The sequence below is a fragment of the Phyllostomus discolor genome, chromosome 8 (genome assembly GCF_004126475.2).
Source record: "Phyllostomus discolor isolate MPI-MPIP mPhyDis1 chromosome 8, mPhyDis1.pri.v3, whole genome shotgun sequence".
NCBI lineage: Eukaryota > Metazoa > Chordata > Mammalia > Chiroptera > Phyllostomidae > Phyllostomus > Phyllostomus discolor.
This window is the reverse complement of record NC_040910.2, coordinates 63,226,849-63,250,819: the sequence shown is the minus strand read 5'-3', so window position 1 is coordinate 63,250,819 and position 23,971 is coordinate 63,226,849. Positions and strand designations below refer to the sequence as shown.

General features: G+C 42.1%; 1 protein-coding gene across 5 annotated transcripts in view; it reads left to right on the top strand.

Moving 5' to 3' along the window:
• The window catches only part of SPECC1 (sperm antigen with calponin homology and coiled-coil domains 1), a 258,495-nt gene that overhangs the window by 183,091 nt on the left and 51,433 nt on the right, over window positions 1-23,971 (top strand). For 3 of the 5 annotated variants that reach the window (XM_028534280.2, XM_028534281.1, XM_036032945.1), the window contains 5 exons: window positions 1,868-2,013; window positions 3,127-3,227; window positions 5,705-5,786; window positions 8,312-8,468; window positions 13,843-13,945. In XM_028534280.2, coding sequence (XP_028390081.1) covers window positions 1,868-2,013; window positions 3,127-3,227; window positions 5,705-5,786; window positions 8,312-8,468; window positions 13,843-13,945 — 589 coding nt within the window. Of the gene's footprint in view, window positions 1-1,867; window positions 2,014-3,126; window positions 3,228-5,704; window positions 5,787-8,281; window positions 8,469-13,842; window positions 13,946-23,971 lie in introns of all 5 variants that reach the window. The other 2 variants (XM_036032942.1, XM_036032943.1) reach the window with 1 other exon arrangement.

Here is a 23,971-nt window from a genome sequence, read left to right as displayed (position 1 = left end):
TGTGAGGTATTATCTCATTTAAAAATGATCAAAGGACCTAAGTAGACACCTCTCCAAAGAGGACATACAGGTGGCCAATAGACGTTATGAAAAGATGCTCAATGTCACTAATCATCAGAGAAATTCAAATTAAAACCACAATGAGCTAATGAGCTACGAGGTTATTAAATGTACTGGTAAGAGGACAGCCAATTTTGTGTCTGACCTTCCTGAGAATGGCTGTGACAGAAATAGGAGATTATTTTTATGCTCATACTTAACGTGATTGTACCTCTTTGTGTGTATAACCACCTGATTTTGTACTATATAATGCAATGGGGAAGTTACAAGGGAAAATATTACAAAAATCAAGCCCATTAAATACAGAAATTTTAAAGCCCACCCTCTATAAGTTTCTGAAATTCTTACTATCTTCTCAAAATGTCATCAGTTTACTGATTTTTTTTCACTCAAAAGAAGGGGCTGTTGAGACAAGAGTGTACAGCAGTGTGATTTAAGTGTTTTAAGTTCTGTTTCACTTAAATTTATTCTGTTCACACTGACTACAGATCAACAAAAACTTTAAGAATTAAGGACAAGTATATTCAATCACAGAAGCTTATGAATAACTAGACTAATTTCAAAAAGATCAGTAAGTAAATATTTTAATCTCCCACTGACCTTATTAAAATATACTGCCAGAAATAGTCTTTTTGAGTCATTCTCATAAATTAGTCATCTTGCAAAACAGTTGTGGCAATTTGATAGAATAAAGAGAGCAGTGATTTAGAAATGAGAAGATTGGAAAATCATTCACAAGGAGATTTAATGACATGCTGGAGTCCCCTGGATGAGGAAGCCATGTGTGAGAGGATCGAATCAGGTGATCTGTCTGTAAAAGACTTTTCTGTGTGTCTGTGCTTGAACTTAGAAACTGAGTTCAGAACTCCCCAGGAAAGTTTGGGTGAGAGGAGAAGCTTCACCTTACAGAGAATTGTAGTGTTACTTATTCCAGAATACTATTACCATTCTCTCTCTGGAAGGGCAAACAGTATATGGCCTGGGATTCTGTTGTACAAATAGATTGTAGTTTAGTTGGTTTAAGCAGACAAGCATTAAATGGCTTACAGCATTGTTGGGAGGGTTGAAGAAACAGAATCTAGCTTGAGCTTCTAGGAACAATACCCAAAGTCACAGCACAGGATCAGGCTGCCAGGGAGCCACTGCCTCTGCTGTGAATGGAGTGGCCTCAGGGTCAGGAACCTGGCCCCTCAGGTGGAGAGCTGCCCCCACAGTGTAGCAGAAGCATCTTTCCTTTGCCACTGTCTGTCTCAGCATAGTGAGTGCCCCTTGCCCTGCCTCCCCTCCCCACCTTGAGTCCCACTCCAGGCCTTGCCCCCATCTTTCTGGTTGGGGACAAGAAAGACCCTAAATCCCATCTGGACTTCTAGTTGCAGGGGAGTCCTGAGATACCACCTTTCCCACCCCTGTTGGGGGCTGGAATACACACTGACAAGACAATTTACTGTAGTCACCACAGATAGTGGGCTAAATATTTATAATGAATAACATTTGTATATATTTTTTCCAGTTTGCAGACTAGAGTCACATTCTTTTTACTTAGAGCTAATGTCACTCTACATATTAAAATACTATTTCTGGCGATTCCCAAGAAAACAGCTCTGATAAAAATTGAGAGCAACACCTACATTATTTCCTAAAGATGTGAAGCCGATACAGAAAACAAGATTTTAAATTTGAGGTTCTCCCTCCAGCTGTGTGTTTTCTGCCTGTTGGCTGTTTCCATCCATGTCTTTTCCCTATGGAGCACCTCACGCCCCCCCCCCCCCCCCCGCCTTTTCAATCTGATTTGCTCTTTGCCCTGCAGACCTGTTCATGAAGAGTCTGAGCCCTTGGAGGCCGATGCTCCTGGCCGGTGGCATGGTATCTGTGTCAACAGAACATCTCCAACACCTTTGGAGCCTGCAACCACCGTCAAGTCTCTTATCAAGTCATTCGACTTGGGACGCCCAGGTATTTAATCATTTGTTTTATAAGCAAAACTCAAATTCAGACCAGGGTCCCAAATATCACACCTATCTCTACACCACACTGGCCCCTAATGGCTGCAAGCACAAGGGTTCTTCTAGACCATTCCACATGAAGCTGCCATGTACAAGAGACTGGCCAAAGCTTCAGTGGGGCAACAGGGGGACTCTGTCTCGCATGTAATGCAGCCTCCTCTTTCCACCTCATCTTGCCTTACCCCCTTCCTTTTCTGCCTCTCTACCCAGTATATTCAGGTTGCTGCTATTTTATTTTCCTCTGCAGTCTGATGAGAATTATCAGAGTCAGTCATAGGCCTCATCTCCTAGGAAATGAGGGACCAAGTCCTTGCATTCATCTCTCTTGTTGCTACCCCCAGCCTACTTCATCTTGCAACAGGCAGTTAGACTTTTTTGTGCCTGGTCCTGTCTTACACCTAAGCACCTGTGCTGATCTGTCATTCTTGAACTTAGTACAGTTCCATCTTTTTCTGGAAATGTCTGGCTGACTGACAGTCACCTTTATTCACTGTTATCTACATATATAAGAAAAGCGTATATCCATACTGTACACCCATAAATATAGTAAACAGAAAAAACACAAATGTGCATCTATCCAAATAACAGTATATTTCTTCACCTGACTACAACAAATATGCTTTTTGTTTTGGAAGACTGTAGTACTAGCTAATCTTAGGATGTACTTGATTATCTCTGATAAAATAGTTTGCAGCCATATTAGATGAAGAGTAGGCTACAGTTATTGAAAGACATGAAATCTCAATGACTGCATTCAATCTATGAAGATGGGAAATGAATTAACAGTAATGTTTTGTGCAAGAATTTTCTTGCTCCTTATTGCTGTAGGAACCTTATCACACATCTTTTCTTTTTCTTTGTGTGTCCTATATATAAGACCAGCCCCATTTACTTAATTCCTGTCCTCTCATTCCCCAATTCAACACTAATCCAGAGAAGAAAATGGTACGCATAATATTTTATTAACAGCATGGGATACTTTTTTAGTCACCAAAAACTAACAAATCAGGAAGTATTGCTATTTTGAACTCACTGACATATAAACGTTCCCGTCCCTTGGCAGGTGGAGCTGGACAGAGCATTCCTGTCCATAAGACCCCCAGAAGCCCCCTGAGTGGAATACCAGTGAGGACTGCCCCAGCGGCCGCTGTTTCTCCTATGCAGGTATTGGAAAAGCATTGTGCACGTGGCTGGTGGGCAGTGCCACCCCACATTATACAGTGTCCAATACACAAGCAACTTCTACCTTCTTGGATACCAGCTATGATATAAAGTCAAATACACTATCAGAGAGAAAAGCCACATGGACAGAGAAAGGGCTATCCAGCCCCAAGCCCTCCCAGCCACTCCAGCTGGAATCCTGGGAGTTGAGTCCTAGCTGAGCTGCCCTTGTCAAAACTCCATGTGGCTGAGAAGAACTGTCACTGCCAGCCTGTTGGGGGGCTCCACCCACAGAGCCCTCCAGTCACCACAGATGAGAATAAGTATACCAAGACATGATCTGCTTAGAGAGGAAAGGCTGATCAGTCTCTCAGAGGAGAAATGTGTCAATTCTCTCTCTCAGTGAGCTTTTATTGAGTTTAGCTTGCATAGGGATGCATATCAAAGAAAGGAGGTATGGTTTACAGATAACATTTCTGGGATCATGGGGGTCCTTTTCAGTCAGGGTCTGGTAGACAGAGTCTTGGTGCCAGTTGGCTGTAAAACCTTGGGAAACAAACTTATTTTATGCTTGGACCCTTAACATTTAAATTGAGAACATTCTTAGCAAAGCAGGTTTCACAGGACTTTATGCATTCTTTCTTAGGCCTGATCGCCACCACCCCCCACCAGGAACTGCCAGTTCCAGCACAGGGCTGCACCCCCCTTCAGCATTGTTTCAGGCCTGAATCAGGTGGAGGAAGCAAGGCAGCCCAAGGATTAAGAGACTTTTTGCAGATAGAATGAGCACTCAGGTTATGACAAAGCCAAGAGGCGAGGGTCTTTTGTCCCTCTTCCACAATCCCCTAAGTCTTTCCCTCATGGCCCCTTCTCGACTGTGCTTGTCTTAAGTTGTTCTTCCTTTATGAATCTTACCCATCATTGGCTATCCAGCCATCCTCCAGGGGTCAAACAGGGAAAAGGAAAGGGGGCAGAAGCTGCGCCCTTGCCAAAAAGATAAGTTTTGTCTCCTTATTGGCTTATGGTCCCAAGGTCCCCTGGCTGGCAGGGTTACAGTTCCTGAAACCAGGCAAGTTGTTTCCCAACACCAGCCCAGTTCAGGTTGCAGAATCATGGGCAAATGAATAATTGGTTTTAACCCACAAAGATTTGTGGGTTTCTTATTAGGCAGCAATAGATAATTGAAATAATTTGTTTTAAATTTAAATAATCAGTGCACTTTTAGTACTTAATGAAACTAGATAAATATACTTTTTTAATCCTTTTATCTGTTGGTGGACACTCACGCTGTTTCCATGTCTTGGCTGTTGTGAATAGTGCTGCAGTGACCCTGGCCAGGCAGGTGTCTCCTGAAGACCCTGTTTCCAATTTTTTTTGGATATATACCCAGGGGTGGGATTGCTGGGTCATATGGTAATTCTGTTTCTAATTTTTGGAGGAACCTCCCTGTTCTTTTTCATTGTGGTTGCACCATTTAATATACCCACAAACACTGCACCAGGTTTTCAATTTTCCATGTCTTGCCAGCACTTGTTATTTTCTGTTTTGTGGCTATTGTTTTATAATAACAGCTGTGAGGAGGTAACTCGTTGTAGTTTTGATTTGCATTTCCTTGATGATTGGTGATGTTGAACATCTTCTTATACTGGGTTGGCCAAAAAAGTCTTGTTTGTTGTTTTCTGTAAAATAAAAGACACATTTTTCATTTTCACCAATAATTTTATTGATTTGAATGTTTTGAGTTTGTCGACTCTCCCCCTTGTGGTATGATTGCTATGAACTTCAACTGGTCTACCTGACCATGGAACATCATCCACGAGAAATCTCCATGAAAATTTGCAAACCACTTTTGACATGTTCAGTCAGTCACAGCACCTTCTCCGCACACTGCACAAAACATTTTCTTTTTTGCATTTCAGTTGCATTTTTACCTTTCTTGAAATAATAAAGCATAATTATGCCAAAGATGTTGCATGTTTTCTTCCATCTTCAATATTAAAGTGACTGCACAAAAATTCACCAATTTTGGTAAGTTTTTTTTAATGCACACTGATATGACAGCTGTCACAATACAGTCTAACCAAATTGTTTCAAATGAAGTTAAAGACAACTATGGCCTGCTAGAGCCATCTTACAGAAAAAAACAAACAACCCGACATATCTGTTGGCCATTTAAAAACAGTATTTTTATACATATCCTTGAATATACACAGACTATTCCAGGAAGATATTCACAAAGCTGATCAATAATGATTACCCACAAGGAGAAAAACTAGGTGATGGAAATGAAAGGGAGACTTCCTTTTAATTCTGTGTCTTTTCTGGCCTTTTTGAGAATTGTGCCAATTTCATTTATTATCTATTCAAACTAATAAGTTGTTTTCAGAGCTGCCCCCAGTGAGTCTAATGAGCTTGAGAACCATTGTACCTACACATGTGCAAGTCCACCTATGTATGCTGGTGTGCCCTTTGGTTTTTAGAGGCATTCAACTTACAGCAGTGTGCGGCCTGCCAGCAGAGGAGTGACTCAGCGCTTGGATCTTCCAGACCTTCCCCTCTCAGGTAAATTGTCTTAAATATGAAGTACTTTGGCTTACTTTTTTTGTGGGGCTAACTTTTCTTTGCATGAAACTGAGCATAGAAAAAAATCAGCGGCCCTCATTCCAAACTATTTCAAACTCTAAATGTATGTGTGCTATGAACATTATTAGATCCTATTTCCTGCTGGCTGCACTTCTTAGTGTGCATGTGTGTGGGAGAAATGACGGACTTTGGGACTTTTTTGTTGTTTTTTTTTTTTTACTGAATCTGAGGAGAATATCTTTAAAAGTATTTTAAGAAAAATATCTTAATTGATTCTGAAAGTCTTTGCTTCCATAATTTCTAAAGTAGGCTTCTTATGAGATATTTTTGTCTTTGAGTATAAGCCTCTTCCACATATTTTTAAAATCCCCTTCTTGGAGGTGATGTGGAGGCTGTAATCCATAGTCCTTACCACGTCACCTTTCCACTCCCACTGGGCCTCCCCGTATGAGGGCTAGTGTGAGGTGGCAGCTAAGGGGGGACACAGGAGTGGGACGGCTTGGGTTTGGATCTTGGCCTCACCACCTACGGTCTGGCTTTGGCCCAGTTATTCCACCCTCTGTACTATGCTTCCCTCATCTCAAAAATGCAGATATGCCATCTACCTCAGAGGATGTTAATGGCTTTGGAACAGCTTGAGGACCAGGATAGGATTTTTCCTAATTTTTTTACAGTGTGGCCTTTTGGTAAGGAGGCTGGAGGTTGCTCCAATTAGCGGCTTCATAAGAAAGTGATAAATGTTCAGGTAGGACTTTGAGTCATAGTGAAGACCTCCAGGAAGAAGGTAATGGTAACTGAAGACCATTGGGTAGTCTGAGGTCAGCAGAAGAAAGAAGAGCACAGAAGGGGTGAGTGTGGCCTTGAGCAAGTTGTCACCCTGTGCAAAGGAGTGAACCTTCACTAGAAACAGAGGGGACATCAAGCAAAGCACTGAAAACCACCTGATTTGAGTTCTCCACACTTGCTTTGTAGTGTAAAATTGGGAATAACTGGATTACATGCATCTAGTGCATCTAGGCGTTTGTTTTTTTAATCGTAGTAAAATACCGTATTTTTCAGATTATAAGACACACACACCCTAATTTGGGAGGAATAATAGTCATTAATGCTGCTGTTGAGTTCTGTTTACATTTACATGGGTGAAATATTATGTTATTTATGTTATTATATATTTTACCACATTTTTTGCTTCAAAAATTTTCCCCCTATTTTCCTCTAAAACCTAGGTGCGTCTTATGGTCCAAAAAATATGGTGCCTAGGACATAAGATTTATCTTAACCATTTTCAAAAGTACTAGGTGATCTTTTAGTCATATTTGTGCCTCCTCTATTCCTCCAGCTTTAAAATTTCCCTTGCTGTAGAGAAACCATTCTTTTAACTGGCAAGGTCAGTGCCATTGCTGATTCTGCAACAGTGATTGCCTTGAAGTAAATAGTTCATTGATGATACACCCTCTCTGCCCTACCAGGCACCTGTTTACTGGGGCAGTTCTGTTTACTAAACTGAAAAGGATTACCTGAGAAAATCGCTTGTTTTCAGACTGCCTCGACAACACTGAGGTCATCAGAAGCTGCAGAAAGGGGATTGATGTGCTGTTTTTGTTGTTTTCTTTAGTGATGTAAACTGTTTTTCTCTGCTCTTCTGAGCTAATTAGCCTCACTCCCAATTTTACTACCCATAATTGGTGGCTATTAGCAGGGCCAGTATTATTTTCTTCCATGACAAGTTTTGGTATCCTAGAGGGTGACTGTGGGCTCTGCCTGTGGCACAGAGCAAGTTGCTTAATTCTCTGAGCTCCCCTTTCCTTTGTAAAGACAAACCAGACAATCCAGAAATTACCTTCCAGTCTATACTTTTGTGGCCCGTTAAGAAATATTATCAGGAGTCAACCAGTTTCATTACTTGTTTTGACTCAGATTAATATGACAGCAGAGAGGAGCCTTAAAGGAATTATGTTTAATTTTTTTAATAAGTCAGGCCCTGTGATTGTAATGATTTCTTTCACTTGTAAAATAGTTATCATTCTTGGTTCCCAGCTTTTTGCCTGCTACCATCTGTGACCTGATAATCCCTTTAGGCATCTTCCTGCTGGCCCTCTGTCTCAGATGCCCATCAGTGAAAACAAAGTATTTGACCTGAGGACGGAGCTGGCTCTGTGGGCATGTGACCTGTGCAGTTGCACAGGCTCCTAGTAAGGGCATAGGGTGGATGCTCTCTGGTGCCATCTTGAAATTTCATAGTAGCTTTTGAATACGGGGCTGATTTGGCATTAGTCCCTTTGAATTATGTAGTTTATTCTGCCTGAAGAATCCTTTCTAGAAAATACCATTTCCCTATTTGTTTGTATTACTTATTCACAACCTATATCTCTATATAGCTGTGCCTGTTACCTGTTTGTACTAGGGAATAAAATGAGAATTGTATTGTACTTGAGAAAACAAGTACAATGACCAGTAACATTTCTCTTCTTCAGGAGATGAAGCTTATGTTGTTGTTCACACAGATCTTCTAAAGGGACGAACTGAGGACCTGAAACCAGACCCCTATCTCCATAAGAGTCCCTCACTTGAGTCACTGAGCAGACCCCCCTCTCTGGGTTTCGGGAACACTCGACTGCTGAGCACTTCTCCCAGGGGCCTGAAACCACAAAGCAAACTCAGGTACCACATTTTCAACAGTGAGAAATCAGAAACACCCTAGGTGATAACCTCATAATCTTTCTTCTGTTTTATCCCTTATGGTCAAATACACTTCTGCATATATTTCCTGAACGCAAAGGGTTAAGTTACAGTAGCACTGCATAGAGTGAAAGAAAAGATGCAGGAAGAGCAGTTGAGGCAAGCACTTGAGGGGGTGGTTGTGGGTCGATAAATCGGGAAGGCTAGAGAGAGGAAGCGGCCTTTCTGCCAGCGGGCCTGCTGGTACCATCGTGCGGAGCGCTGGATCCAGGCTTGGGGAAGGGTGGCTGGTGTAGTTTGGGTAGACTAGCCTGTGGGCTTCATTAGGGCAGGGACTCTGGCATGTATACAATAGGCATCTAGTCAACATCGGCTGGGAGGTGGACAGCTGGGGTGTCACAACTGAAAGGCAGGTTGGAGCCATGTTGCGAATGTTCTTCATTGCCAAGGTAAGATGTTTGTCCTCGTTTTGATGAAGTGGTGGGGACCACTGAGTCTATAGAATTCTGTTTCTGAATTGTGTGATGGTGGTGGTACAGTAAACGATGGCATGTAAGAACGGTTGGGGGAGCACTTCTAGGTCAATGTTCAGAGAGTGCTTCAGCTGGGTGCAAGGGAGAAAGTGGGAAGTGGAGCAGACAGAGACTGCAGAGGCCTGTCTTTGCTCTCACACCTCTGCCCCCTCCTCCCTTTCCAGGGCTCCTGGTGCCCTCTTCCAGCTGCCTGTCCACCCTCCGTGTTGAGTCAGTCTTTTAAAGCACCACGTGCTTCCTGCACAGGCCACATCACACACCTCCCACTTCTGTGTCCATACTTTGGTCCATACTTCTGCGGCCAGCTCTTCCTTCATCAGAGCCTGTTCTATTCAAGGCCTTTCTTTGCAACATAACCCAAGCATTTATGACTGCTTACATGGTTCTAGCCTGAATTATCTTCCTTTTGTCCTTTCACTCCTAAATACCATTTCTCCCTCAAGGTCAAATGATGCATGAGGTCTTAGCTAACTACCCTGGTAGCACCAACAGCGCTTTTCTTTGCCTTTGGTATCTTACACTCATTTGGGTGTTTATTGGGTTAGCCAAAAAATCCATTACATGTTTTCCATACAATGGCTCTAGTAGTACTTAGTTGTCTTTAACTTCATTCGAAAGAGTTTGGTTAGATTGTATTGTGATAGCTGTCACATCAGTGTGCATTTAAAAAAAACATCAAAATTGATGAATTTTTGTGTAGTCATTTTAATATTGAAGATGGAAGAAGATACCCAACATTTTCAGCATATTGTGCTTTATTATTTCAAGAAAAGTAAAAATGCAACTGAAACACAAAAAAAGATTTGTGTAGTGTATGGAGAAGGTGCTATGACTTATCGAATGTGTCAAAAGTGGTTTGCGAAGTTTCTTGGTGCTATTGACATTCTGGCCAAATAATCCTTTGCTGTGTGGGGCTGTCTTATTCTTTAGAAGCTGTTTATCAGCACCCCTGGCCTCTACTCACTAGAAGCCAATAGCAGTAGATAGCAACATACTGAAAATATCCAATAAAGTCATTGGTGAAAATTAAAAATATGTCTTTTATTATATGGAAAAAAACTAAACAGACTTTTTGGCCAACCTAGTCATTCAAGGTTGCATAGTATGCATGCCCTCTGCCCTGCCCTCATTTAGGTTATAATTTAGCAGACATTAGATACTTCATCTTACATTTTTATATCATTCTCAACCAGTGTTATGCTACACACAGCATTTCACTCAATAAACACTAAGAATAGGTAGGTACATGAGTATACAGAATTGGCTATTTTAGGAGTAATGGCTTTATAATAGATATTATAACTGCCATTATGAATATTATAAAAGGATTTTGTAAAAGTCTGCAAAGTTCAGCTGTTTTCATATCTTTGGGTGTAGTCTATTTTGGGCCCAAAGTGATGAAGTCATATCATTCATAGGTTTAATTTAAAGCTCCAGTCATTACATACTGGTCTTGTTTATGTGCAAGAGATTCAGATAATTACAACAAGTTTTAAGGACCAAAATTAGTGCTGTTCTGAAGTTGTTCTTTGCTTTACGCCAGAAATGTATACAAAAAGGCTATGTGTGTGTTAATATGCTATTTATATTATACCCTTAATCATGAAAGCTTAAATTAGTGAAATTAGTTTGTTACTTATTTTTATATTTATGTCAGTGCGACCATGAATATAACCAATGGCAGGATAGAAATTACTTTGGAAGTTCTCGTCCTGTCATTATTAATTTAGTTAGCTCTGTTCTTTAAAGAAAACTGTTCGGTAAATGTTTTCGTCATCCATTCACACAGAAAGTCTTTCCCAGACATTCATCTCAGTATCCCCTAACTTGTCAGGCTAGAAATTCCGCTCTAAGAAATGCAGCGAGAGCAGGACTGGCACAGTGTACACAGGCAGAGTTGCCACAACTCCGTGGTTAACAGAGAGAGCTCTGACCACAGAAACTCCTGGATTTGTGTTTACAGATTTGTCAGACAAAAAGAAAAGCATTTATTAGATTACACAAGAAAAATTTTAATTCAAGCATAAAGTTTTTCTTAAAATCTCTCTACCATAATTCAGATTGCCAAGGGTCTAAAATTATCCCATTACTCCTTTTAAAAATCATTTTAAATATTTTTATTAAATATTGGATGGGTACAAAATAATAATAAAATATGTATAAGGTATAAGGAATATTGACACAATGGAGATCCACCTGGATACCCTACCTTCCAGTTTAAGGAAAATTACTATCACTTTCTTTAAAGACTTTGTTTCCAGAGAGGGGGGCAGGGAGGGAGAGAGGGAGAGAAGCATGCATCAGTTTCCCTGTCATACACCCCCAGTTGGGGGCCTGGCCTGAAACCCAGGCATGTGCCCTGACTGGGAATCGAACCAGCAATCTCAGTTCATAGACCAGTGCTCAGTCCACTGAGTCACACCAGCTAGCGCTGTTAGTACTGTTGAAATTTCCTACCAGCCCCTTCCATTTGCATCCTTCCCTGCCTGCCTCTTTTTAGCCCGCCTCTAAGGTCACTACCATTCTGAATTTTATATATGTTTCCTTGCTTTTCTTTACAGTTTCATCATCTATTTTGTATACCCAAATTATTTGTATACCCAAATAATATAAACAATATATTGTTTAAATTGCATGTTTACAATTTTGTATGAATAGAAACATTGTGGGATTTTTAATTCAAACTTGTTCCTGCTATCATTCAAGTTATTGCATACATCTGCAATTAATTGGTTTTTATTGCTATATAGTATTCTATTATATACACCACAGTTTATATACCACCGTTTACCCATTTTCCTGATGTTTTGGTTGTTTCCAATGTTTACTATTATAAAAAGTGCTGATGTTGGCAGGAAAACAGCAGCAGTTGTTACTGGCAATTGGACCTCAGTTCCTCTATACTTGAGTTCTGGCTAGGAAAGAATTCAAAGCCAAGACTATGAGATAAAAGTAATTTAGAAAGTCACAGAGGTAGAAGTGAATTGTAGAAGAAATGGGCTCAGGAAACAAGTTACAGAGGCCAAAAATGGCTCTTGGAGCTTAGGAGAAAAGGAGAGGCAAGAAAAACCTGCCTGGGGTGTGGGCTACAGGTGGGGAAAGTCACTGGTATGCTCCCCCTGGAGAGGGCTTTTAAGGGCAGGGAGTTTAGGGGGCCATCCCAGGGCAAGGATCTTAGTGTTTAATATTCATCAGCTTTCCAGTGTGTCCCCTCAGGGTCACAGTCTCCACTGTTTGGTTAGGGCAAGGGGTCATTAGTCAGTGAGGCTGTTCCTGAGGTCAACATGCTGTTGCTTGTCTGGTTTTGCATCTTTTCTGGGCCTGGAGCTGAAACACAACAGAAACCTGGATGTCATCCCTCGGGGTTAATGCTTAAGGGGGTGGTCATGCCAGGACCACCTGGGAGTCACATAAGGCTACTCTTCAGCCCCTTGTTCCTCCTCCAAGGGGATCTACCACATGACTAGCAACATGTCAGGAGAGGAAAGGTCAGGGGATGGTTCAAACTGCTTGACCAGTGATATGAAAGGTCAGGGGGTCTGAATTCTATGACCAGGGATATGCTAGGAGAGGAAAAGTCACCCTCAGGATGAAGTTCTTGTTTTCCCAGTGTTGCCCGTTGCTAGGCACCCAAGGCTTTCTGCCCTGGTGACCTTCTGAAACTGGCCCATCATCCTTGCTGTGCTCAGGCCTGTCCACTGCCTGCCACACTGCTACAAACATTCTTGTGCCCTGATGATGTATACATCTAGGAGTAAATTCTGCTGCTCTTAAACTGTTGCCTGCTACAATTGCTACTCTAGAGACGTCCTGCCCCCTGCTCTGCTCTAGCGCTCCTGCACACCGAGTTGGGGGTGGAGAATGTTCCACTGGGGCAGAAGAACCATTGCCCTCTCCTGCATTCTTCACGGAAGGAACAGTATTGTCTGAAGTCCCTTTCTAGAATTCGGATAATTTTAGGTAGCATAAAAACTTACACATTAACAGAACTGTTATAGAGAAATTGAAGAGGGGGCACTTAAACTCTTATTCTCAGAATGCCATGGTATTGGGTAAAATCACTTCTTTTGGCTAAATGGGAGCTCAACATTCAGTTAATGTACCATGAACTGAGGACTATGCCACCATTAGACCGTGAGTCATCTTGACTGATTTTTGCCTTTCACCTCCATTCCCATCACCTCCCCAAAAGCAGCCCTTCTAACCTACCTTTATACGACAGGTAGCTATGGTGTGGCCTGAAAACATGGGAAGTGCTTTTTCTTTAGGCATCTTTCATTAAAATGATCTTGTACTTAAGTAAATAAATAAAAGACTAGATGACTAGAGCAACAGATAGGTTTAAAAATAAAAAAAAATCTTTCTAGACTTCAGTAGCCAAGAAACATAATTTAATTTTTCTTTTTTTTTTTTTTACACATTTAGGCTTCTTGTCTTTTTTTTTAAGATTTTACTTATTTATTTTTAGAGAGGGAAAGGAGGGAGATAGAGAGAGAGAGAAACGTCAGTGTATATTTGCTGGGGGTTATGGCCTGCAACCCAGGCATGTACCCTGGCTGGGAATTGAACCTGGGACACTTTGGTTCCCAGCCCGCGCTCAATCCACTGAGCTACGCCAGCCAGGGCTAATTTTTCTTTCATACCATGAGACATTATAACAATGTATTGTTAATGTGACTGATTTGGTTGTTTTTCTTGAGTCTCACTGGAATGACCTAGACTTGCTTTTCTAGTCTAATTATTTATTTATCTATTTATTATGTATTTGAAGGTTCTGATAATTAATATCTTCTCTTTGCTCTGTGCTCTTTCTTTCTAACTAGTGTGGAAAGAAGAGATCCTTTGGCTGCCTTGGCCCGGGAATATGGTGGCTCCAAGCGCAACGCTCTGCTAAAGTGGTGCCAGAAGAAGACAGAAGGCTATGAGGTAAGGGGCCATGTCAGCCAGCTCCAGCCAGCTCCAGGCAGGGGTCGTCTGTGCCAGGAAGTGTTCTGTGTGTGCATAGGCTTGGAGCGGCCAGTGGCCATGTCATTGTCATCTTTCCGGTTTCCTAGGTGGGGCAGCCAGGTAGACTTTCGCTGTCTTTGCACTGTGCAGATGTGTCTAGACAGAGAGGCAGTGGCACCAAAAGCCAGTCCACACTGCATCCTGCCTACCATACTGTGAAATGCCACGCTCCCTGTCCTGTGGGAAGGGCTGCCTTCCCTTTGTGAGAGGAGAACCAAACCCCCAACCAGGGTGCCCAGCAGGCTGCATCTGCCTAAGGAGACAGCTTTGCTGAAGCATCTTCCCCAAAAGGGTGCCTTTTCCTAACTTACCTAAAGGTCCCACATACCTGAGCTTTCAAATTTTCTCTTTACTTTGAGTTGCTTGCATTTAGTTTAGGAACTTCAGTTTACCAGAAAACTATTTGTTTTTTAGCCCTGGCTGGCGTAGCTCAGTGGGTTGAGCACGGGCTGCAAACCAAAGTGTTGCAGGTTCGATTCCCAGTCAGGGTACATGCCTGGGTTGCAGGCCATGACCCCCAGCAACCACACATTGATGTTTCTCTCTCTATCTCCCTCCCTTCCCTCTCTAAAAATAAATAATTTTTAAAAAAGTATTTGTTTTCTGTGAAAGTAGACAAGAAAGTAGTATCTGATACAAGTTTAAGCTTTTTCACTATGAAGTATCATATGTACACAAAGATGAAAGTCATCAAATGTAATTAGTTTCATGAATTATGAAATGAAAACCATGTCGTCGGTGCTCCCATCTGGAAACTGAGTCTGTGGCCATACCACCCTGAACACGCCCGATCTTGTCAGAAACTGAGCATGGCCAGTTCCCACAGATATGCCCGAAACTCCTCAGTCACAGCCCTCACTACATGCAATGACAGCTGTCCCCTCGATGCTTTCCCTCGTGGTTTTCTATAAAGTCTGTAATGTTTGCAGCTGGCTTGTCACACAATATTAAGATTTATCCACGGAGCTCATTGCCTATAGCTGTAGTTTTAGCCATATAAACCTATAGGTTTATCCATTTGTATTGCATATAGCCATAGTTTATTTTCTTTACCATTGAGTAACCTATTATATGATCATAACATTATTTATTTATCCATTCTGTTATTGATGGCCAGATGCATTATTTCCAGTCTGGGGCTGTTATAAATAGTGCTGGTATGTTCGTGCACATGTCCTTTGGAACATGCACGTGCTCATTCCTCTGGATCAGTAACTGATGGAATTACTGGACTACAGGGTAGGCATGCAATCAAGAACATACATTAGACAGTGCCAAACAGATTTCTGAAGCAGTTCTACAAGTTTCCTCCCAGCAGCAGTGTGTGAGAGATCTGTTTTTACATTCTTGTCAGCCCTGGTGGTGTCAGTCCTGTTACTCTTGGTCATTGGCTGAGTATGTAGTGGTGTCTTGCTGTGCCTGTGATTTGCATTTCTCTGCTGGCTAATGAGGTTGAGCACCTCTTTACAGGTTAATTGGACAGTTGGGTAGTTTCCTTTGGATGTTCCTGCTCAGGTCTTTTACCCATTTTTAAAATCAGGTTGTCCCTACTGCTTTCAGGAGTCCTTCATATATCCTGGATACTGGTCCTTTGCCCAGTAGATGTATAATTGCAAATATCTTCTCTCAGGGTGTTTTAAGTTTTGTTGACCAAAGTTTTTAATTTTGGTTAAGTCTAGTTTATCAGTCTTTTCTCTAATGGTTAGTGCTTTTTGTATCCTGTTTAAGAAATTGTGTCTATTCCGAGATCATGAAAATATTTTTCTATATTTTCCTCTAGAAGTTGATTGTTTTACTTTTCCTATTGAATAGACACCCTCTTTATTTTTTCATTTAAAGGTTTGCTTGTTTGTTTGTTTGTTTATGGACAGAGGGTAGGGGGAGGGACAAAGGGAAAGAAACATCCATGTGACAGAGAAAAATTGATCTCTTGCCTCTTCTATGAGCCCCAACCTGGGACCAAACCTGAAACCCAGGCTTGTGCCCTGACCAGGGACCAAACCAGTGACCCTTTGCTTCACGGGGAACACCCAACCAACCGAGCCACACTGGTTAGGGCTAGACAACCCCTTTAAAATTGCCAACTCCCACGCACACCGTTCTACTTACTCAGTCCCAGCTTTCCTATACCTTTTCCCTATTTTGTTAAAAATTCTGAAGATGCTGACACCACAAGGCCCCTTTCCCAGCCTCAAGACTTTAGACAGAGAGTGAGAAAGAAACAGGCATGAGAACAGACCTCAGCCAAGACCCAGCTCAGAAGGTTAAAAAGCAGTAGGGCAGGGAGTCTCTTTGTATCAGCAGCAGCAAAGTGTCTTAACATCAGACTGTATCCCAAGAGTAAAACAGTCTTGTATCTGTACCTTTTACATTATCTTCTTTTCATTTTCTGATAAAAGAAGAAGAAGAAAATTAGTCATGTTAATGACTAGTAATGGAGGCTCTGAGAGGACAAACCTGCTTCTGACCCATTGCCTTTTCTTTTAGCTCCTCCATCTGCTCTCTGCTTCAGCCTATTCTAAGGAGGATATTTCTTTTTTTTTTTTTTTTTGGAAGATTTTATTTATTTATTTTTTAGAGAGAGGTGAAGGGAGGGGAAAGAGAGGGAGAGAGACATTGATGTACAAGAGATATATTGATTGGTTGCCTCTTGCACGACCCCAGCTGGGGACCTGGCCTGCAACCCCAGGCATGCGCCCTGACTGGGAATCAAACCAGTGATCGTTTGTTTTGCAGGCTGGCACCCAATCCACTGAGCCATACCACCCAGGGCTAAGGAGGACATTTCTAGTCTAACAGCAAGAATAGTATTTCCAGCTGCTGTGGTGTTTTGTTTTGTTTTGTTTTGTGAACATCTTAAATGGGTTTTCAAAGCATTTTATGTTTCATGAAACCCAAAACACATTTGCCTGGAGTATTTTTCATTCATTGTTAAATCTCTGTAAATTTAGAGATAAGTAAGATCCTATGTATCTGATTTACTTACTCTTCATAAAATATCCTCTGTTTAGACCTCACCCAAGAAACTTCATAAGCCTTCTAAATCTTGTTCTCTCAGACTCAGGAAGCCAAAAAACAAATTGTAGAAAACTCAGATACTTCACAACCCTTTTGAAACCCAGTAGCCATGTACATTTCTTCTTAAAATAATTTCTTTTTATCCTACTGGTGAATAGCGTGATGGATTGTGTCAAAACTCTTCATCTGTTAACTGGATGAATTTTTACTGAGGGGCCTGTTCAATGCCAGGTAATAAATAGTTCAGGTGCTGGGAAGTTGGTGGTGAATGAAATGAAAACAGGCAAAAACCTCTGTGCTCACAGGATGTGCTTCTCACAGGGATAGTTGGTTAATCACAATAAAAAAGTGGAGTAGGCACTGTATGAGGAGGTGGTAATAAATGCTGTGGAGAAAAGTGAAGCAGGGATGAGGATTGGTGTGTTTGGTGCGCAGATGGAATTCTAACATAAACGTGGAGAGGGGACATTGAGCGATGGCTTCCTCACTGGAGGAGGTGAGGACTTTGTGTCCTCATTAGGTTTGTCTCACACCAGGAACTAGGCCAGGAAGGTCAGAAAGAGGAGGTCATCACTTTAGCAATAATATCAGTTGGAATTTTACTAACACAAGGTGGCCTGTCCAATTTAACAGCACTGAAAACTGTAACTAGCAGGCCAAACCCACATACTGAGACCAGATGCAGTTTTGCGGCATATTGAGGTTGTCCTGGGACTGACATGGAGTGAAAGGCCACAGGCATGCACTCGCTAGGTCGCGAGGTCCACATTGCATTGACATGGCACTTCTCAGAGGGGAGATCCTTCCCAACATTCTGCTCAGCTCAGATTTCCTTGAATCTTTTTTGGAAAAAGCCAGATTTCTAGGAAGTCCCTGCAAATTGCTCTCAGTTCTGGGCTTTGTGCTTGTTATGCCTGTTAGCTCTATCTCTTTTTTAAAAAATAAATTTTTATTGATTTTTAGAAAGAGGGGGAAAGGGAGAGCAAGAGGGAGAGAACCATCTGGGTCACAGGCATGTGCTGTGACCCAGATCGAACCGTCAACCTTTGGTTTGCAGGATGACACCCAACCCACTGAGCCACAACGGTCAGGGTTTGTGTTAGCTCTGTCTCAAACCAGGGGTAGACCTCACCCACGGTGCCCCTACATCTCCCTTTCTTGTCTGCTTTTAGTTCCCATCTGAGGTATGGACAGAAAAATGTCCATCTGTAGTGTAAAGAGAATGAGGGTTTTGAAGGGACAGAAAGCTGGGATGGTAGATGTGATAGGCAGAATTCTGAGAGACCCCAAGCAGCCCTCGCTCTTGTGTAATCTCCTTCCTACATATAGCAAAAGGGAGATTACCAGGAAGACCTGACTCAAGAAACGTAAAAGCCAAGCATTTTCTCTGATGCAGAAGGAGGGCTCAGTGCACTATTGGTGGGTGTAAAGTTGGAGGGAGCATGTGAGAAGGAGCTGGGAGGGGTCCCTGGCTGATAGCAAACCACGACTTTCTAGCACAGAACCATCATTACTGAGGCCCTACCGTCACCCAGGAAAGGCCATGGGGGCAAGGGTGCACTTTGCAGTTGTGAAGCTGACAGTGACTAGTGTAGTGCTGCAGTTCCTTGTCATTTCTCTCCTATCCTGGTAGCCCGTAACACACTCTGATGAAGGGGTGGAATTTGGTATAAATCTCTGCAAAGTCCCCCGGGGAACATGGCTAGATACGGCCACCCCAGACCGCACAGTGGTACCTTGCTAGGCTGCCCTCCCTGGAACACGTGGCCACACTAGTGAGTTATTTGGTTGAGGGCATAGGTAGGGATTACGTACATCTTGCCTACCTCCACAAAACTAGAATCCATAACTTTTAGCAAGTTTTAATAAACTGAATTTTAAAGTTTTAAAGGCTTCAGATTTCAAGTGTTAAAAATTAGAATGTCAGAACAGTTTTATAGCAGAAAGATATATATAAAAGGATAACCAAGTTGACTCTTATGGGAAATATAATTTTTTAATTATATTTTATTGATTATACTATTACACTTGTCCCAATTTTACCCCTGTGCCCCCCTCCACCCAGCACGCCGCACTCCCTCAGACAATCCTCACACCATTGTTCATGTCTGTGGGTCATGGGTATAAGTTCTTTGGCCACTCCATTTCATATACTGTACTTTACATCCCCATGGCTATTCTGTAACTGCCTATTTGTAATTCTTAATCCTCTCACCTCTTCACCCATTCCCCTAACCCCCTCCTATCTGGCAGCCATCAAAATGCTTCCAAATCCATGATTCTGTCTCTGTTCTACTTGTTTACTTAGTTTGTTTTTTAGATTCAGTTGTTGATCTATAAATATTTATTGTCATTTTATTGTTCATAGTTTTGATCTTTTTCTTAAATAAGTCCCCTTAACATTTCATATAATAGTGGTTTGCTGATGATGAACTCCTTTAGTTTTTTCTGCTCTGGGAAGCTTTTCATCTGCCCTTCAATTCTAAATGATATCTTTGCTGGATAGAACAGTCTTGGCTATAGGTCCCAACTTTTCATGACTTTGAGTACTTCTTGTCAACGCCTTCTGGCCTGCAGTTTCTCTTGAGAAATCAGCTGACAGTCTTATGGGAATTCCTCTGTAGGTAACTCTCTGCTTTTCTCTTGCTGCTTTTAAGATTCTCTGTTTATCTTTAACTGTTGGTATTTTAATTATATGTCCGTCTTGGTGTGGTCCTCTTGGGTCCAACTTGTTTGGGATTCTCTGTGCTTCTAGACTTGTATGTCTATTTTCATCACCAAATCAGAGAAATTTTTTTAATTATTTTTTCAAAAGATTTCCAATTGTTTGCTTTTTTTCTTCTTCTGACACCCCTATGATACAAATGTTGGAACACTTGAATTTGTCTGAGAGGCTGCTCTTTTTTTTAAAATATATATTTTATTGATATTGCTATTACAGTTGTCCCATTCCCCCCTTCATTCCCCTCCACCCTGCACACCCTCTCCCACCCACATTCCCCCCTTTAGTTCATGTCCATGTGTCATAAGTTCTTTAGCTTCTACATTTCCCATACTATTCTTGCCCTCCCCCTATCTATTTTCTGCCTACTGTCTATGCTACTTATTCTCTGTACCATTAACCCCACCTCCTCCTCCCACTCCCCTGTTGCTAACCCTCCATGTGATCTCCATTTCTGTGGTTCTGTTCCTGTTCTAGTTGTTTACTTAGTTTGTTTTTGTTTTGGATGTGGTTGTTAATAACTGTGAGTTTGCTATCATTTTACTGTTCATATTTTTTACCTTCTTTTTCTTAGATAAGTCCCTTTAACATTTCATATAATAAGGGCTTGGTGATGATGAATTCCTTTAACTTGACCTTATCTGAGAAACACTTTATCTGCCCTTCCATTCTAAATGAAAGCTTTGATGGACAGAGCAATCTTGGATGTAGGTCCTTGCTTTTCGTGACTTGGAATACTTCTTTCCAGCCCCTTCTTTCCTACAAGGTCTCTTTTGAGAGATCAGCTGACAGACTGATGGGAACTCATTGTAGGTGACTGTCTCCTTATCTCTTGCTGCTTCTAGGATTCTCTCCTTCATTTTAATCTTGGCTAACGTAATTATGATGTGCTTTGGTGTGTTCCTCCTTGGGTCCAACTTCTTTGGGACTCTGAGCTTCCTGGACTTCCTGGAAGTCTATTTTTTTTGCCAGATTGGGGAAGTTCTCCTTTATTATTTGTTCAAATAACTTTTCCACTTGTTCTTCCTCTTCCCCTTCTGGTACCCCTATAATTCAAATGTTGGAATGTTTCAAGATGTCCTGGAGGTTCCTAAGCTTCTCCTCGTTTTTTTGAATTCTTATTTCTTCATTCTTTCCTGTTTGGTTGTTTCTTTTTTCCTTCTGGTCCACTCCATTAATTTGAGTCCCATTTCCTTCCCATCACTATTGGTTCCCTGTCCATTTTCCTTCATTTCACTTAGTGTAGGCTTCATTTTTTCATCTAATTTGCAACCAAATTCAACCAATTCTGTGAGCATCCTGATCACCAGTGCTTTGAACTGTGCATCTGATAGGTTGGCTATCTCTTGGCTTAGATGCATTGGCTCTGAGGCTTTGATCTGTTCTTCCGTTTGAGTCATTTTTTTTTTTTTTTGCAGGGGTGGGGAGTATGGCCACATTTTGTACATAGTGAGGGGCGGAGCCTTAGGTGTTCACCAGGGCGGGGCAACCCAGTTGCTGGGTTATGCCACTGTATATGGGGGCGGGGTCAGAGTGGGAGCAATGGCACTTGCTCTGCTCTGTATTTGAGTCCCTTCCACCACTTCCCCCAAGCAAACTGGGCCTTTCTGGTGCTGGTTCCCACCCGGGTAGGTGGGTCTGTGTATGCTCTAGGACCCTGTGGGTCTCTCCAACGAACTCTCTTGTGAGGCTGGGAGTCCCTCCTGGCACCTCAACCCCTGCAAGTGTTTTCAGTCTGTGCTTTTAGGCTTTATTTCCCAGTTCTGGGGCCCTGGGTTGCATGGTCTGTCCTGCTCCCTGTTTTTGCCTGGTTTAACTGCCCCCAGAATGTGTTTGCGGTCAGCCAGCGGCCTTGTGTGCCTTGTGTTGGGTCTGTCCATTGCCACCCCTCACCCAGGGTCCACCAGCCGCCACCTGTACACCTGGGACTGCCAACTACCACTTTTTCCTGCCAAGACCCCTATCTTCCAGCTGCCAACTCCGCCCCTCTTACCAGTCTGGATGAATGGTTTTCAGATTTCTGTACAGTTCAGTTCTCTGTCAGATCTGGTTGGTTTTTTTTTTGTTTCTAAAATTTTGTTGTCGTTAATTTTGGTTGTGTGAGGAGGCACAGTGCGTCTACCTATGCCTCCATCCTGGCTGGAAGTCTTCTTGATGTTCTAATTGGTTGTTTTTTGCTTTTTTATGTTCCAAATCATTTTGATTCTCAGCTTCACCCATTCTACTGTTATTTCCCTGTAAATTGTTCTTTATTTCAGTTAGTATATTCTTCATTTCTGACTGGATCTTTATTATGCTGCTGAGGTCCTCACTAAGCTCCTTGAGCATCTTCTAACCAGTGTTTTGAACTCTGCATCTGATAGGTTGCTTATCTCCATTTTGTTTAGTTCTTTTTCTGGAGTTTTGATCTGTTTTTTCATTTAGGCCATGTTTCTTGTGACTTGACATGAAAAAAATGCCTTATTAAGTTAAGAACTTTGACCTTTTCACTAAAAGCACTTTGTGGCTTCTCTTTGGTCCTTGGGCCCATTGTTAACTAAAATAAGGGTGACTGAATACAAGTGCTGCAATACCATGACAGTCATCTCATAACCCAGGTGGCTACATAATGACTAATGACATTAGTTTCTTCAGTGTGAATGCACTGGGCAAAGAGGTGGTTCACGTCCCACCCTGGGGCATAGAGCAGGGTACCACGAGATTTTACCCTGCTGCTCAGAGTGGCATGTAGTTTAAAACTTATGAATTGTCTATTTTTGTAACTTTCCATTTAATATTTTTCAACTGTGGTTAACCACAGGTAACTGAAACCATGACCGGCAAACCACAGATAAGGGGTCCTACTGCTAGAGAGGTCCTGGTTACCTCACACATCCTGCAAGGCTAACCCAGCAATGCTGAAGCTCTGTGATAGACAGCGAAGCCCTACGCCACACACACGTGCAAAGAGAGAGCGTGCCAGGGTGACTTACCTCAAGGCTCTTGAGTTTATTTACCACTTAAGTGCACATAGATTTTCTTATAAACATATTCTGTAGATTAGTAAGTAAGTGCTATTTCTTTTAACAAACCCGTTTTATAAGCTTTGTTGTCATAATATGCTTCATAGTTAAAGACTTCATTCCTGAAAGATTAAACCAAAAAACCATGGTGATAGTTGAAGAGTCCAGGGAGCTCCTTGCTCCTCCTCAGGAAACTTTTAAACAAAACTGTGCTTTATGATACGTAATAGAAGCTCCATGGTTTAAACTCACACAAGACCTTTGTCCTCCCTGACTAGTGTTTTCCTTCACAGAGCTTCTGTAGTCACTGGTATATAAATATCCTGTAACCATCTCTTCCTTACCTTTCCCTTAGTAAGATTATTTAAGTAAAGTAATTCAGTAAAGATCATTTAGTAAGAAAATTTAATTTTCAACAGCTTTCTTCCCAAATCATCCTGTCACATAACATTATGATTCATATTTTATCTCTTAATTTTAACCAAGGCTGAATCAAAATTTGAGGACTTCATCATTTTCTCTCCCAAGCCCTGAGGTCACAGGAAGTAAGAGACAGAGAGCCCAAGCAGGACCAACCCTGGTGAGGCTGCAGTGACAGAGGTGCTGGGACTGGGCACCACAGCCACTCAAGAGCAGGGCTGTACATGGCTGCGGCCACCAGTGGGGCTCCCAGCCATTCTGATGCAGGGCATTTCCAACCCTGACCTGAGACTCTCAGTTAGGTGAGTTGATCACAGAATGACCAAACTAGTTTTAGTTCAAGGTTGAGGTGTAGTCACCAAACTAGTTTTATTCGTGCATCCATACATACACTTAACAAACATACACTGGGCAGCTGCTGGATATTGTGCTCCACAACCAGGTCTAGACCTTCTGGAAGAGGGTAGGTCAAGGGTCACGAAACAGATAACAAATGAAAGAGAAGGACAGGGGAACAGGCCCACAAGCTGTGCAGGGATTTAAGCAAGGCCATGTGGCAGAACCTGGGGGAACTCCAGATGAGAAAGGCCTGTCTGAGGAGGCGGAGCATTCACTTAGGCCAGAAGGACAGGCAGGGGCAGCCCTGTGGAGATGGGATAGAAGTTCTGCCAGGCAGAGGGAACAGTTAGTCCAAGGGGTTGGGACACGAAGGTGCTTGATATGCTGGAGGGATGGGATATAGGTCGGTGTGGCTGGGGACATTGGTGAGCGATGTATGGAGTG